Source organism: Heterodontus francisci, chromosome 38 (assembly GCF_036365525.1).
Source record: "Heterodontus francisci isolate sHetFra1 chromosome 38, sHetFra1.hap1, whole genome shotgun sequence".
Classification (NCBI taxonomy): domain Eukaryota; kingdom Metazoa; phylum Chordata; class Chondrichthyes; order Heterodontiformes; family Heterodontidae; genus Heterodontus; species Heterodontus francisci.
The window spans coordinates 26,450,415-26,467,352 of record NC_090408.1 but is presented as its reverse complement, the minus strand read 5'-3'; the positions used below and the strand labels follow the sequence as shown (position 1 = coordinate 26,467,352).

At 38.5% G+C, this 16,938-nt stretch overlaps 1 protein-coding gene across 5 annotated transcripts in view; it reads right to left on the bottom strand.

The window, feature by feature from the left end:
* Positions 1-2,015: 2,015 nt before the first annotated feature.
* The window catches only part of rnf111 (ring finger protein 111), a 128,256-nt gene continuing 113,333 nt past the window's right edge, over positions 2,016-16,938 (bottom strand). For 3 of the 5 annotated variants that reach the window (XM_068017904.1, XM_068017908.1, XM_068017907.1), the window contains exons 8-14: positions 14,449-14,773; positions 12,142-12,267; positions 9,762-9,894; positions 4,648-4,740; positions 4,431-4,526; positions 4,123-4,244; positions 2,016-3,199 (exon numbers count right to left, since the gene is read on the bottom strand). In XM_068017904.1, coding sequence (XP_067874005.1) covers positions 3,082-3,199; positions 4,123-4,244; positions 4,431-4,526; positions 4,648-4,740; positions 9,762-9,894; positions 12,142-12,267; positions 14,449-14,773 — 1,013 coding nt within the window. In that variant the 3' untranslated portion in view covers positions 2,016-3,081. The remainder of the gene's footprint in view (positions 3,200-4,122; positions 4,245-4,430; positions 4,527-4,647; positions 4,741-9,761; positions 9,895-12,141; positions 12,268-14,448; positions 14,774-16,938) is intronic. The other 2 variants (XM_068017909.1, XM_068017910.1) reach the window with 1 other exon arrangement.

Genomic DNA, 16,938 nt, shown 5'->3' with positions numbered 1-16,938 from the left:
CATGGGTTTAAATGACAACCCGAAAACAGTAGTTGTCATGTGCATTTCAACAATCAGGCAAAATGTTTACCATACACACTTTTTCAGGGATGCAAATTTTGATAATCATCTAGTAGCGTCAGTTTTCTTCTTTGTGACAAGCAAGAAAAAGAATTTTTTTTCAAGAATAGCATGCAAAACCTCAGTACAAAACTTTGTAGAAAGTGGAAGGTCACTCTCATTGGAAATGGAACAATATTGACCCCCTCAATTTTCTTTCCTCCTCCTGAAGATAGTGACTGTTGCTGGGATATTGTTTGAGACACAGGGAGCCCTCCTACACGGGCATTTAAAAAAAACAAGTGAACGCTGTGAATGTTAGTGGGCTATTTTACCATGGAGAGAACTGAGCTCAATCCACATGTGTGCACTTTCCAGAAAAGGCCACTGGATCAATTACAATACAAAGTACTTGATAGTTTTCTCCCATTTTCTAGTCCAAGAAAATGTAGCCAACTGCAGTAGCTCAATCGCTGACCTTGGTAAGATTAACTCAATACAAATCAGGAATCAAACCCAGTTCTGACGAAAGGTCACTAACCTGAAAAGTTAACTCAGTTTCTCTTTTTCTACTGATGCTGCTAGACCTGCACTTTGTTTTTATTCCAGAATCATTTGGTCTGTGTGACTTTCTGTTACACATGGTGATGGGGATCAGTTGAAAAAAACCGTATGGAAAACACACCAATCTTTGAATTGCCACTCTTCCTGAAACATTTCCTTTTGTGCTTTTTTCAGAGAACCTGGGACCTTTCTGGTTTGTATGGCACAGTACAACAGTAGGCTTTTGAGGGCGCTTTATGAAGGTTCCTTCTTTACCACTTACAATGGTGCATCCACAAACACTTAAGTACAGTTAAGGAAAAGGATTAAAAGGACTATGGTTACATCGTCAGGCATTGGATTGTGTTTATTTGGAGAAGTTTGGAATCCAGTGCAATGAGACACAGAGTTCCCACATAGTCGCTTGCAGAGTGAAAGGCTTGAGCTCTTCAGCATGTGATCCAAGACTTTCATATCAGCTAAAATATGTACTGCTAAAGGAGTGTTACTAAATCCAGATCCAATGACTGGTCTGGATTTGATAACCATACGTGCGGCTAAACATACCTTTTAATTTGATTACAAAATAATAATTATAATAATAATTTCTTAATATTGTAGCTATAGGTTCACTTTAAGAGCACAGGGTCTTTAACTGAGGAAATCTGTAAGAAACTAGTTTCTCTGTCTTGCTCAGTAGATGAAAGTGAAGCAACACTGACCTAACAAAGTTTAAGCATGCCTCCTGGTAGAAGACTACTTAGCACCATTGATAGCATCCACAAAAAAGGTTTGCCAGCTGTACTTCATGCCTACCTAAGGGCAAAATTAGTATCTAAGTTGGGTTAAACTGACACTACAGCATTCTGATGACTAGTTTAATTTTTAGGGAATTGATAATAAAACACAGCAATTGAGATTTTGCTTGCCTGTGTGCTGATTCATTTCATGGCATTTTACATATTTTGGCTTTTACTAGGTGTAGCACTAATTAAATCATTATGCCTTGAAATTACATTAATATGAATGCTTAATCCATCACTTCAAAATCCCATTGCCCATTATCTTAATGGAGTTGTTTATTTTAAATAGCTGAATATCTTTAATAAAATTGTGCACAAAAGTACTTCATGTTAGACCTTCATATTCTAATATTCACGTGGCATAATTTCAATACCTATAGGTTTTGTTGTTCTCCTTATCCAGCTATTTGACCTTTTAAAATGGCAGATGTCTGATTACGTACTACAAAGGCCTAATGTTGAGCAGGTTTTTGATGCTCCTGCAAAAAACAAATTTCCACCATCCTTTTCCTCCTTTATCCATTAATAAGTTTAGATCAGAAGTAAAACAGAATGTAATCAGAACAATTATCAGTGTGAATATCAACAAAACTCGTGATATATTTGATACAAGCGGAATTGGAGAAACATTTTAATTAAGAGGAAAAACAGCCAGCATGGAGTTAACTATCTTTATTAACTTTAAAACTAAGACCCCCTGAAAAATGCATCCAGGGACCTTTACAAATCTGTGAATGCATGGATACCTGCCATTGGTACTGCATTCCAACACTTCACCTGAATCTTTAACAGCCATAATTCTGCAATCTGCCTTCAAAATACATTACCTAGACGTGTTTATTGATGACTTCATTCAGAACCTTGTTCTACAATCTGACTAGCTCACCATTACAAATCATCAGATGTGCAAGTATACGCAATACAGCTAATTTAGATAACATTAGTGTTAGAGCTGTTTAATGGCAGTCAAACAGCTAAAATAGTAAAGGGAAAACCAAAATAAATCAAAAACAAAGTGAAAAAAATGAAATAAAAATTTGTGAACCCATTAGTCTTGTAGAATTGACATTCTTAAAAATTACATCTACCACTGTGCCAAAGAAGAATGGATTTTTATTAAAAACCTAAACAGTTTATATGGTTGGATATATACTCCTTTCAATGGCAACTGGTTGGGATGGGATCCCATTGATTGGTTTGTTGCTGTCTGACGATGAGTTTCTACAATACAGCAGCTGTTTTCCTAATCACGGAATGTCTTGATATTCCTCCTTAATGAACAGATCACAATCTATATACACAATCTAATATAAATGTTTAAATTAAAGTCCAGGGTTAGTGACTGATGACATATTCTATTCCAGTAAAGCAAGGCATCATGAAAATGACTTTGTTTCTATCTAGAGCAGCTAATCTTGCCTGCAAGTCTGAGGACATAAAGCCCGTTATGTGCAAAGAAATGCAATCCAAGGAACCATGCAAAATAAAATGACTTGGAAAAACATAAAAAGCCACATAAAAAAGCTTCATAAATACATTAAAATTTAAACTCTATACTGAAATATCATTGTAGGCCTAGCATAAATTGTACTATGTGGCGTAGCCGCACTCTAGGTTCAATGCTTTTGAATCTGCGCAGGTTATTCATGCCATCTTTGGTTGACTGCAGTACTGAGAAGAGTTACTGAATAAGATGTCAACTATCTGCAGACAGCTGAGCCTCAATGTCCACTCTGCAGATGGGGCATTTCTTATTGGTAGTCAGCCACTGGTCCACACACACTTGATGGAAGAGGTGCATGCAGGGAAGGCGTCTGTATGAAGGGAGGAAGAAAAAAAAAGCATTGAGAGTTTTATTTAGATATAAATATGTACATCTTTGTCTAGAAGGGAGTTTCAGCATTAGCATTATCTTTCAGTGTCAGTTAAATCTGCACTTAAATCATTTCTTCTCCACTTAACACAGCATGTAAATAAATGCTCGATTGGTGAAGACTGAATTACATAAGCAGATCCAGTGATAATCCAGAAATCACACTTCTAACTATATTTATTCAGCTTCCTCCATTGTTATGAATTTAAGAATCCTAACAATTTCCCAAAATAAGGCTCATCAGCATTTCATGCAAAAAATGGCAATTTTTGATGGTTTGATTTTTGATAAGGGATATGGATAGCAAGAGTCGTCTTGTGATAAAAAAAAAATACAATTTGATAGGGATGATAAATAGAAAAAGCACATTATTTCAAGAGGGTATGTATTATTTTTGTCCACGAATTTGAGACTTTAATAATGGCTTTAACAGCAAAAGCAGACAAAAACAAACAAGTTAAGCTCCAACATAGCTGTATTTCAGCTACCACAGCAGACAAATTGCTTTACAGCAGGACAATCATATGCATGAAGATTACAGGTTGATAGCTAGTTTATTAGGTACTTAATAATACCATATAAAATTTTCTTTACAGTTAAAAATGGAAGAATGTGTTTATTGACATCTGCGACATGGAGTACTATCCAAGATCCAATTTAAACACAGCAGGTTTTTAAACTAGAAAGAGAACTCTTCAATTTATTGCCCTTTGCATCACCAAGTTTGACAGTTAATTAAGATTTTTTAGTATTCAATCATTTTTGTAAGGAATCAAATAAGCGTATGAAAAAACTTTAGACTTTGAAATGTTTGCTTGCATTCAGCCAAACAACGGAGAATATTTATTTTCAAAACCATCTTACCTAACATCTTCTCCTTCTTCTAGGATAGACAGACAGATGGTACATTTCTCCTCAGTATCATCCTCTATTCCATCCTCTTCTTCCTGTTTGTACTGCAGTTTCCTCTGTAAGTCAGTTATCGCCTTGTTACCACAAATTCAAGTTTGTCAGGTGGTTCAACCATAGAGATCACAAAAAGCATTTGCAGTAATAATTTCAACTCATTTCTTATTAAAAATAATTTCTCAGTTGTTAAAAAAACATATAAATGATCTTTTAAATAATATAAATTGGAAATTAATATTGAAGTAATAAGGAACTGTTTGTACCTTTTTATATTTGTGTGGGTATGTGCATCGCTCAATTGTACTCTGTGAGGCACCTCGATTAACATTACCCAGTCGTTCTTCTAAATGCAGCAAATCCTGTGAATGAGAAATACGTTGACATACACATTTTTGCTTTAACATACTCACACACCTTTTTAGATAAAAGAGCAAGATTTATCACCACTTTAATTTCAAAGTTACATTTCCTGGTACCTACCTCATAGGTAGCTCTGAGGCCTGGAAACCTTCCTTCCAACCTTGAGGAAATGTAACGGATGTGAGGGTAGCCTGCCATGTCTGGTGGCACTGCCTATGCAAGAAAAATATATTTTAGCTTAACAGCCTAAAATTATATTACAAACTCCCATCTAAGGTCAAGTCTGCAAAGATATTGTCCTTCAACTAAAACATTGTGTACACAACTTCCTGAGGTCACGTTTTTGTGTCAACATTTTACATTAAAAGCGTCCATATAAACATTTCAAAGGGAAATTTTATACGTAAACAATTGTGTTACTTCGATAGAGAGGGACACTTTAGGGGCACTCAATATGGCTTACAAAGTTGATTGCATTTTTTGAAGAAGTCACCAAGATGGTGAATGAGGGAAACCCCATCGACACTGTCCAGTTAGGCTTCCAAAAAGCTTTTGACCAGGTACCACACAAGAGGCTTCTCGACAAGATCGAAGGGACTGGTATTAACAGGAATATAATGAGTTGGATAGAATACTGGCTCGAAGAATGTAAGGCGGCGGCAGTTATAGATGGATTTGGATATGTTCAGAGTTTGATCACCGCAGGGACTGGTGCTGGGACCGTTGCTCTTTACGGTTTTTACTAATGACCTAGATGTAGGTGTTGGGGGCATGATCTGCAAATTTGCAGATGATACAAAGATTTGTACAAGTGTCAGGACTGCAGACGATGCTTGACTGCTTCAGATGGATCTTGATGCATTGGGGATTTGTTACTGAAAAATGATGTCTCACTTGGACAAGTGCAGCCTTTTGCATGTAGACAGGGTCATCACTAAACACCAATACACCCTTCAGCGAAAAGCATTAAAGCAGGTGGAGGAAGAATGAAACCTGCCCATTCTAGAGCATAAATCTTGAAAGGTTCATGAGTAAGAACATGAAGCGATAGCTACAGCCAATTATGTTGGGATATATTTATAGGATAATGGAATAAAAGACAATGCATATTATTTTGTCCTTATGCAAGATCTTCGTCAGACCTCAGTTAGAATACAGTGCCCAGTTTGGTCTCATATATGGTGGGTGATATTGAGACTTTGGGAAGGGTGCAGGATGGCCACTAGACCAATTTCCAGTTTAAAGCATCTTAGTTATCAAGATAGGCCATAAGATCTGGGACTTTATACTTTAGAGATGCATAGACTTAGAGGTGATCTGATCGAGGTTGCTAAGATGATGAAAGGATTTTGTGTTCGAGTTCACAGCTTGTTCCAATTAGAGATTAGGGAGGTCCAATTTTAAGTTGTACAAGACCAGGTTTAGCTTAGATGTCAGTAGGTAGTTCTTTTTCTAGAGAACAGTGGACCTTGAAAAGGCTCCTCTAGTGGACACCAATTCACTGAATTTCTTGAAGCGAGTCAGACCTGTTTCTGGTTGGGGTGGAAATCACTTCATACAAAAGTTAATTTAGAGATACAGCACTGAAACAGGCCCTTCGGCCCACCGAGTCTGTGCCGACCAACAACCACCCATTTTATACTAACCCTACAATAATCCCATATTCCCTACCTACACTAGGGGCAATTTATAATGGCCAATTTACCTATCACCTGCAAGTCTTTTGGCTGTGGGAGGAAACTGGAGCACCCGGCGAAAACCCACGCAGACACAGGGAGAACTTGCAAACTCCACACAGGCAGTACCCAGAATCGAACCCGGGTCCCTGGAGCTGTGAGGCTGCATAGAATCATCAGGGCTAGAATTATCTCCTGAACTAGCTTTGATTGCCTTGGAGAGGGGGGGGGGGGGGGGGGGGCGGGGGTGGTCAGGAGAGGAATTTCATTGATATTTGGCCCTAAACTGGCCTGGGTTTTTAATCTGGTTTTTCACCACTCCCAGGAGGTCACATGGGGTTTTTGGGTTGGATGGAGTGTGTAAACAATTGTGTGGGATAGGCTGGATGGACCAGAGGGGTTTTTTCTCAGACTGTCAGTGTTCATATATATATATATATATATATATAAAAAAACTCGCATTCACCAAATGACTGTGGGAGCTTTAATATATTAAACGTCTTATGTCCAGTGCACACTAATAAATGTGTCACAATTTTGTCACACTGAGCAACATCTCTCAGGAACTCAATTGTGCAATCCATCTGTTCTGGTCAAGGTTCGAAACTCCCAGTCCTCTAAAGTACCAATTTCAAGGTCTTTACCCTAATTTTCAAATTCCTCCACAGCCTTTGCTTTTCCTACTTGAATGATTTCCTCCATTCTGTACCTTCCGTTTCTCACCAAGTCTGCCTTACTGCTTGGGCTCCATTCCTTCCACTCCATCAGCTGTGGCCAATCCTTCAGTTAATATGCCTATGCTTTCTAAAACTCTCTCCCTAAATCACTCAATCTCACTATATCTCCCATTTCTTTCAAAAGGCTCAAAAAAAAACTTCTTGTCCTGCCTTCAAATTTCTCCTGCCCTATTTTCCTGATCATTAAGGGCCCCGAGAAATTTTCATACATGAAAATTGCTAGAGAAATTTAAGCAGTTCATGTGCCATTTTTGCCAGATCAATTTTGTGGCATGTCCTGATAAATACAGTTGAATAGCTGCATTAATAACATTACAATTGCAAAACTGCCCATGAAAATGTAGTGTAGTGTGGAAAAAGATTTAAAATATACTAAAAACGTTTAATTATTTTGAACTTTCTTAAACAGAAGGGTTCACATCTAAAACAATAACTAGTTTGTTCTCTCCACAGTTGCTGACTGCCCTGATGTGTTTTGCCAGCATTTTCTGTTTTTGTTTCGCCTGTAATAATATTCATTTTGTAGCTCCCAAGCAGCTTAAGGTCACTTAATTAGTCAAGTAATGGCCAGGATGTTAATCCAACTATGGGGAGTAGAAACTATAGGATATGAAGCAGAACACTGTAACCATACAGTTCATTTCTCTGACATGGCCAGATTTCAAATGTCTGATTTACAGATGGTGTTAGAACAAAATTAGTAGTAACCTATATGTGTAATCTATCTTGAGTTTTTAAATCAGAAACAAACATTAAACTACACTTCAAGCTCTGAAAAAAATGAGCATTATCTGCTTCTGTAGTTTGTGTTGATTATATATAACTTAACTTCTTGCTTAGTTCTGGCCTTTTATGAACAAATAATATCCCAAAGAGTTCAGCTGTTTCCATTTTCAGCTCAGTGGGTGAACTCATTCTTACTAGTCATCTTAATTTCATCAGCTTCTTTTCCTGAAAGATTAGCAAGGTTTTACTAGCAATAGAATAATTTTCAAATAATATTTAACTTCCCCTTTTGGATGGTAAATAGCACACATCAACACCCAATCAATATAACCTTTTTCTTTTTATAACTGTCATTAAATGTCTGCATAAAATACTTCCATTAAGCCATTTGACTATTGAGTGCGAAATTTAGTTCTGGCTTTTATATGTATTATAAGTTCAACTGGGCAATCTAGAAATGTACAACATGTTCAGTCAGGATTCTAAATTAAAACTGATGCATTCAAAAGCAACTCATCATATAGCAACGTAGTAAATTTCTGTTTACTAGCCATCCCTGCTGCTCGAGACTGAACTAAATTATTCGCAAACTCGGCATCCTACTGGACCCTGAGCTGTGCTTCCAACCCCATATCTGCTCCATCACCAAGAATGGCCACTTCCACCTCAGCCATATTGCCTGTCTCCACCCTAGCCTCAGCCCATCGGCTACTGAAACCTCATCCATGCATTTGTTACCTCAGGCAACTATTCCAATGCACACTTGGCTGGCCTCCCACATTCTACCCTCCTTAAACTTCAGCTCATCCAAAACTCTACTGCCTGTATCTGAACTCTCACCATGTCCTGTTCACCCATCACCGCTGTGCCTACTGACCTCCATCAGTTCGTGCTTCCGGCAACATCTCAAATTTAAAATTCTCCTCGTGTTCAAATCTCTCCATGGCCTCACCCTTCCTTACCTCTGCAATTTCCTTTAGTCCCAGAACTCTCAGACATCTTTACGCTCCACCAATTCTGGCCTCTTGAGCATCACCAATTTTCATCACCCACCATTGGCAGCTGTGCTTTCAGCTGCCTAAGCCTCAAGTTCTGGAATTCCTTTCCTAAACATATGTCTCCCTCTCCTCCTCTAATATGCTCCTTAAAACCTACCTCTTTGACCAAGATTTGGTCACCTGTCTTAACATCACTGTGGCTTGGTATCAAATTTTTTTGTTTGATAGAATTCTTGGAAGAGCCTTGGGACATTTTACTAGCTAAAGGCACTATATATAATGCAAGCTGTTGTAATTCTGATGCCAATTAATAAAGCAAAATTACTCCACTGACATCGGAGTCAAGATGGAGGTAGCAGCTGAAGTATGTCTTGCAGCATGTCTGAACTATTCATTTATTTGGGAGTCCAGATCAGTCTGGAAGCATCCAATCGGTATGTCAAAGTAGCTACTGCAAGCTAAGTTATTCGAGTGATTCTGGGGAAAGCAGAAATCTGAAACGAAGGTTTTATGTGCAAAAAGAAATGTCTTGTCAAATGGATGACATTTCCTAACATATAGAAGATAGACAGCTAAATTCTTCAAAAAATTATGGTACAAATTGGGGAAGAGTTTTAAATTCAAAGTACACACCAGCCTTTATTTACCTCTTTAAGCTGGTACAGTGTTTTTTTCTTGATACTGTGGTCTACTAATAGGCTTTACATCTGTTTTTCAGCACAGAGGCCTGCAGTTGAAGCAGCAGTGCACAACTCCCTCTCCTTCTATTCCCCTCCCAAATTAAAAGAGGTGAGAAACTATAGCAACACCACCATACAATACAGCAAGCCTAACACATTTTTGACAATACCATTTGTAAATAATTTACAATGCAAACTACATACATAAAAACATGTACCAGAAACTAGAATTAAACCACATCAAAGTCTCAGGTGGCCAAACTAGATTCAATCAAGTCGAGTGGATTTAAAGCTTATGACAAAGATCTTTTAAATATGTTGAAGAAGTGACCATTTGAAAAGGCAATTGTCATAAACATGATTTCTGATCACATTTAGGGCCAATTAATTGTGAAATATTATCCACTCTTTGCTCACCATAAATGGCAGTGCTCCAATTGGGAAGTGGTGAAGTCGAGGAGGTGGAGGTGGGTGGTAATGAGCCAAGTGAGGGGGAAGGTGACTTGGTGGATACGGTGCTGCAGTTACCCCTGGGTCAATGCCCAGATCCCTGCAATAGTTAAAAAAAAGTTTATTAATTCTTCACTTAAGTGTTAAACCTGCACTACTTTGTTATTTTGTAGCTATGAATAATGAACTAAGTGTTACTTATAGTCGTTTAGTAGTACAGAACTCGAGTATTGCTGAAAATAGAAATGTGTTGTCGAAGCTTCTCGTCTTGCAGTCATCAGGACAAACCACAAGAATAACCAATGTAAGGGAAAACAACAACTTATACTGCATGAGAACAGAGTGTTGATGGTTGGCAAGTGAACTCTGATTGGTAGAGGCATTGCCATGGAGAATGAAACAGTTTACGGTGACTGACAGTTAACTGCCAAGCTTCGTTTGATATTTAAACCAGCCAGCTTGACTCTGATTGATCAAGGCATTGCCCTGAGGAATGAACCAGCGAATGGCTGTCACTTATTTTGTTCAGCTGAAACAGGTGCAATGTTTGTACATATTCTGTCTGCAAAGAACAGGACCCTGTGTATTAATATGTGTAGGTTCCAGTACGCGCAAATGCGCCACACTGCAAGCCCTAGTGACAATCTTATATCGGTTGTCAGCGGAATTCTTAGTACACTGTGGATTATTTAGCAAATGTTGCCCAATCGTGGAATCACATCTAATGTTGGACACTGTGTTTTGAGTTTTACAAGCATGGGCTGGTTGGGTACAGCTCGTACATTGCCCGTTGTGAACAGCGGAAGGGACATGTTGTTTGATATGATCCACCAGTCTTTGGGATGTATGGCATACATATCTAGCATCACACTGGCACTGAAATTCATACATCACTTTACTCATTTGTGAGATAGGCAGGATGTCTTTTTGGCTTGACGGCAGCATCCAGTTGGGGGCGAACACCACACATGTTCTCGCTGTATATGGTGCAAACTTATTGAATGGGCCTAAGGCCATCTTTTTCAGCCCTGAGAACTGCCCAGTCTACCTCAAATATTCCTGGAAGGGTAATGTATCCCAAAAATTTGAGCAACAGGTAAAGCTAGCTGTTTCACGCTGCGACTATGCAGTAGCAACAGGCAATGTACCGGCTGTACCCAACCAGCCTGTGCTTGCAAAACTCAAAACAGTGTCCAACATGTAATTCCGCGATTGGACAACATTTGCTAAATAATCCTCAGTGTGCTAAGAATTCCACTGACAACCAATTTAAGATCGTCAGTAGGGCTCGCAGTGTGGCGTATTTGCGCGTACTGGAAGCTACATATATTAATACACAGGGCCCTGTTCTTTGCAGACAGAAAGAATATGTACAAACATTGCACCTGTTTCAGCTAAACAAAATAAGTGACATCCATTCGCTGGTTCATTCCTCAGGGCAATGCCTTGACCAGGGTTAAGCTGCCTGGTTTAAATTTCAAATGAAGCTTGGCAGTTAACTGTCAGTCACCATAAACTGGTGCATTCTTCATGGCAACGCCTCTACCAGAATTCATTTGCCAACTAATCAACACTCTCTTCTCATGCAGTATAAGTAGCTGTTTTCCCTTACATTGGTTATTCTTGCGGTTTGTCCTGATGACTGCAAGACAAAAAGCTTTGACAACATGTCGCTATTTTCAGCAATACTAAAGTGTTACATATTATTTAGAAAAAGCAACCAATAACGAGCAGAAAGAACCCATGGATAACGAGGAAAATCACTTGTCCGGGATGACTAGTCCAATTTGTTTTATGTAAACTCCAGTATCAATGGCCTTGAACAAGGCTAATAAATCAAAATGACATGCAGAACAAATTATTTGCTGTTAAAATAACCAATAAGCAATTTGTAACAATTCTTTGACCATGAAATTTTTTCATAGTCATTGAAGTCCAAAACTTCATTTTAGCTGGGCAATACGATTCAAGAGCGTTTTCAATGCTGCTGTGCATCAGAAGCTACAACCAGCAGAGAAGATATTTATAATACAAACAGAAAAGGTTGGCAATATGCAATAGACTGTTAACATTTGAAAACCCAGATTAACATTTTGGGTTGAGATCCCTTTCTTCATCTCTCTACAAGATGTTCAGCGAATTCAATCATTATTATTTACCAATTTCTAAATTCACTCAGAAGTTTATTGGCATCACAGAGTAAACGTTAGTTAATAAATTAAAATGAAACCACACCATAGCATAGGAATAAAATCTTGGGCTCTGCAACCGTAGAAACTTAGCAGCTTAGAAACTAGAGCATAAAATGGCTACAGGCAAAAATTAAACAGGAAGATTCTCTACTGACCAGGTTGGCCTCTCCGGTGGTTGTCGAGGATGTGATGACATTGTCTGAGGAACATGAATATGATGTCCATGACCATAGTTAGGATGCATACGATGTGGATGTGGTGGAGGTCGCTCATGTGCTCGACTGGAAAAGAAATATAAAAAGTTAATACACGCAAAATTATGTAGTAACAACTCAAATTATACATGCCATCAAAAATGCCAGATGAGTAGAGGTTACAAACTATAAACTTCAAAATTAGGACTGAGACACATTTTGTTTTCTGCAGGATTAAATGGGATATCTAAATACTTTAGGTTATTAACCAAAAATCACCATCTCGGCAAATTTGATCTTTAAATTCCTTTTGCTAACATGTTCGCTAAATTTGCAGTTTTGGGTTGATGGGCTTAAAATTGAATTTAACATTCAGTCACTGCACTGGATGAAATTTAGCAGGAGTGGAAGCCCCCTTCATATTATTATTCACACTTACATTATGCATTCAAGATTCTAGCCTTTTTGAGCATGTCAGGAAAGAAACAGTATAACTATGGAATGCCTGTGAACATAAAAGCTTTTTAATGTACCTAATGTACTAACCAGTTTTAATCCATAACAAAATAAGCTTTTTCTTGATATCTCTGTGAGCTTTACCTAAAAGTTTAAACAGCAAGAGAACCATCACCTGCCAGAAATTATGCTGACCATCAAAACATTCCAGCTGAGATTTATCTTTAGCAGATGTTTGGTGGGATGGGCTTTTCCATTCACCATGGTACAGTTGACACTGAGCCTGGTGAATTTCCTGCGATCAAATTAATTGATAATTTTAGTAGGCTTCCGTTGGCCATGCTTCAAACATGTCAATGGCGTGAGGGAAGGGCAGGAAATGGCTGCTGCATCTGCAGGAGTGCAGACAGCCTTAGAGAATGACATATTGGTGCCTTCTAAAATATTATTGAAATCTACCACTGTTAAAGTCTTCATCTGTTGTCCTTGCATCAGATTAAGTGAATTTTGTAGCCATCTAAATTTTTCCGTATGATATGCAGCATTTAACTACTGCTGTACCGCTACTGTATACAGATATTCCCAATGTCCAGTGAAATACTGGCAGTTATAATGGACATATAACACACCATTAACTCATTTGGGATTCTTCAAAATATGGTGGTTTAGATTTTTCAATGGGAAAAATCTCCAGCAGGACATTTAGTCACTGAGTCTTCAAGGAAATAATAGAAAGTGTCCAATTTCATCATACCTGCTGTCAAATGTCTACGTTTTGAATTAGTAAGTCTCCAAGTAACAGCACATGGAATGAAACTGTTTCATGCAAAATGTGGAGACCAGAAAGACATACAAAAACACTTTGAAAGACACAAACTGGGAGACTACACAAGTGGCAATATTAACTGCGTATATAATAAAATAAAAGCAAAATACTGCGGATGCTGGAAATTGGAAATAAAAACAGAAAGTGTTGGAAAAACTCAGCAGGTCTGGCAGCATCTGTGGAGAAAGAAGCAGAGTTAACTTTTCAGGTCAGTGACCCTTCTTCAGAACTGGCAGATATAAGAAATGTAAAAGATTTTAAGCAAGTAAAGCGGGGGTGGGGCAAGCTCGAGGAACAGCATCTCATTTACCGATTAGGCATGCTACAGCCTGCCAGACTGAACATTGAGTTCAATAATTTCAGAGCGTGACGGGGCCCCCATTTTACTTTTATCTTTAGTTATTTTTTCTTTCATTTTTTGTGTTTATTTTATTTTCGTTTGTTCAGTTTGTTTCTACTGTGCCTACCCACTGTTCTTTTTTTCATGTTTGTACTTGTGGCTGTTCAGTTTTCAGTCCATTAACACTCTATCTGTACGAATGCTTTGTCTTTCAGCACACCATTAAACATATTGTTTGCCTTTGCTCCATGACCTTCTGGTCAGCTATTCTGTGACCTTGTCCTATCTACACCTTCTCCTTTGTTATCTCTTGCCCCACCCCCACCTCACTTGCTTATAACCTTTTATATTTCTTATATCTGCGGGTTCTGAAGGGTCATTGACCTGAAACGCTAACTCCGCTTCTCTCTCCACAGATGCTGCCAGACCTGCTGAGTTTTTCCAGCACTTTTTTTTTTATTAACTGCGTATATTTTCGTTTTAGACAGGTCACAAGTATGAAACTAAGATAATCCAACTTTTAATTTTTCAAGGAACATATGGGAATTTACAAGTCTCTGGCACTTAAAGTAACTGTCCAAATATGCTGGCACAGTTAAGAACAAAAATTGTTGGTACCACCATAGAGTCACGGCATTTCACTTACGTTGGATGTTGCATCATTCTTCTTCGCTGTGCCTCCATTCTTTGAAGCATTTCATGGTGATGCAGTCTTTGAGAGGAAGGCGGTGGAGCAGGGATATGGTGTGGCATTGTTGCTGCTGCTGCAGGAAGATGATGCGGAGGTGGTGGAGGTGGTGGTGGTACAGTATGAGCTGAAGGATGAGGGGGAATCTGTGGGTGGAAAGGGTGCACTGGGTGTGGAATAGCATACTCTGGTTGGGGAGGGGGTTGTGGTGGAGGGGGAGGATTTCCATGTGCATGTGGGCATGTGGTAGCTTGGTGGTGCAGTGGTCTTGGCAATGGGGCATCTGGAAGGAAACAGTAAATAAAATCAAAATTAGCAGCTAAGCTGAAGTACCGTGCAGTATCAAAAATTTCATGGGAAAAGGAAATTATTAATAATACATACAAACTAAGATTTAAAAAAAAAACAATTGCTGTTATGTTCCACAATTTTCACTCATTATCCCTCCCTCTCAAAGTTGTTGCTCCCATGGATTCTGGCAATTCTGATATCTTACCATTCATCTGGCCATTTATCATGCATTAGCCTACAAAATGAGTATTCACAGTCTACACAACCATTGAATGCATCATAGCCAATCAGATTTGCACCTCCTGTTTTTGTGCTCATCAAGGTCAGGGATGTTCATGTTGGGGAATGGAACTCCTCGATTTCAGGCACCCAATGTCATTCTCTAACAACATCTTGTATAGCACAGCCAGGGCAAAGAAAAACTCCCACTATTCAACCAGAAGGGCCACCCCCTACTGCACCAGTGTGACAATGTTTCTATTTCTTAGAGAAGTCACAGCATGGTTCCTGTCAGAAAGATTCCCAATGAATGATATAGAAGGGTGATTTTGTGATGTAGGTTCACGGTCACTAGGAACTCGAATGAGATTGCCCAAAGTTATTTTGCATGGGATCCTTCTAGTTGGATTCGAATCCAGGTCCCATAGGTGTAAGACCAGTGTCTAACCCACTACATTACTTAGTCGCTCTCCACCCTCACCAGAATTCAATATGCAAACATTCTGGATCACTAGACAGCAGTTAAAAACAGAAACTATAGGGACACTAAAGCTAATTATGGCATCCCCACAGATCTGACTGAAAACAGTTAATTCATCACGAAGCTTTAACTTTTCTGCATACAGTCTAACATGAGAGCTCCATGAGGCTCAGTAAACTAAAGGTTCCAGGGTTCAAATGCAGCAACTAGGATCTTTAGTATTAAATAGAAAAAAAATCTAAAAATAGTAGAGATTTTGCTCTTGTACTATAGCAATGATAATAGCACAGTCACTTGACACTGTGTAGTGGCAAACGGATTGGAGCTTGCAATCTTTCAGGTGCAGAGCTCTCAATCTTTGTCATACTGTTGTGGAGTGCCATGTGGAGAAAAAGTGCTTCTCCTTGCTAAGTAAAAGAAAATACACATTAAAAAAAAAATCAGTTTATTCTGCAGTGGATTTGAAAAATTTTGATATCAGGTGCAACTCTTAAGAGGCAACAAAAGTGAAGAAACAAGATAGGATTGTAACCAGATTAACCATCACCACGCTGTCGACAATCACCATCTCTTAAGCACAGAATATCATTGATAAAGATCTAAAGAGAAAGAACAAACTCTTAAGGTTTGCTTCTCAAAACTAGTTTATTCCCTGAACACCAGACTAACTTGAATGATTACTTACAGACCTTGTAAGTAGCTTAAAATTGATTGTAATTAGGACAGAAAAATTCACTTTACTGCCTAAAAAATAGTACAAAAATGCTAATTGCAAACAGCTAGGTAGTAACAAATTTAAGACTCAAAGCAGATTTAGACATTTACCATCCTTATGTTCAGTTTTAAAATCAAACATTGAGTAATTTTCCTCTGCGGTAATATAACCAGAAAGATGAACAGTGGGGGACGAGGAAAGGCATTTTACATTTAGTTGACATTTTCCTTATGTCACCTTCTATTTTTTGGGCCACTTCTAGAAAATTTTGGATTTCATACATAATTCCCCCCTGTCCCCCCACCCCCACAATTTTCTCTCCTCCTCTTTTAAAGGCTGTGGCTGAAGGTTGAGTATAGTTCCACTGGTGCTGATCACTTTCTGGTACAATGGTCAAGAATTATCACACATCAGCCTAGATAAAACTATCTGGCTGTTTAAACTTGGGACATCACAATTGATCCCATTCTTACCTTTATCATAAATTACAAAGGAGAGAGGGATCCATGTCAGTGATTGCATTACTAGCAGCAAAGAAGACATTACAATGTCATTCATGGAGCATTTCATTTCCTGATTTTTAAAAACAAAACCATCTCTGTGGCTAGCATGAAGCATTGTGATTGGATCTACATTGAGCCTTCCCTAATTGCCCTTCGGCTAAGTGGGAATTTATAATGAAGGATCTGAAGTATCAGACCAAAATAACTGCATCATTTTAGTACTTAGCCTTTGGAAATTT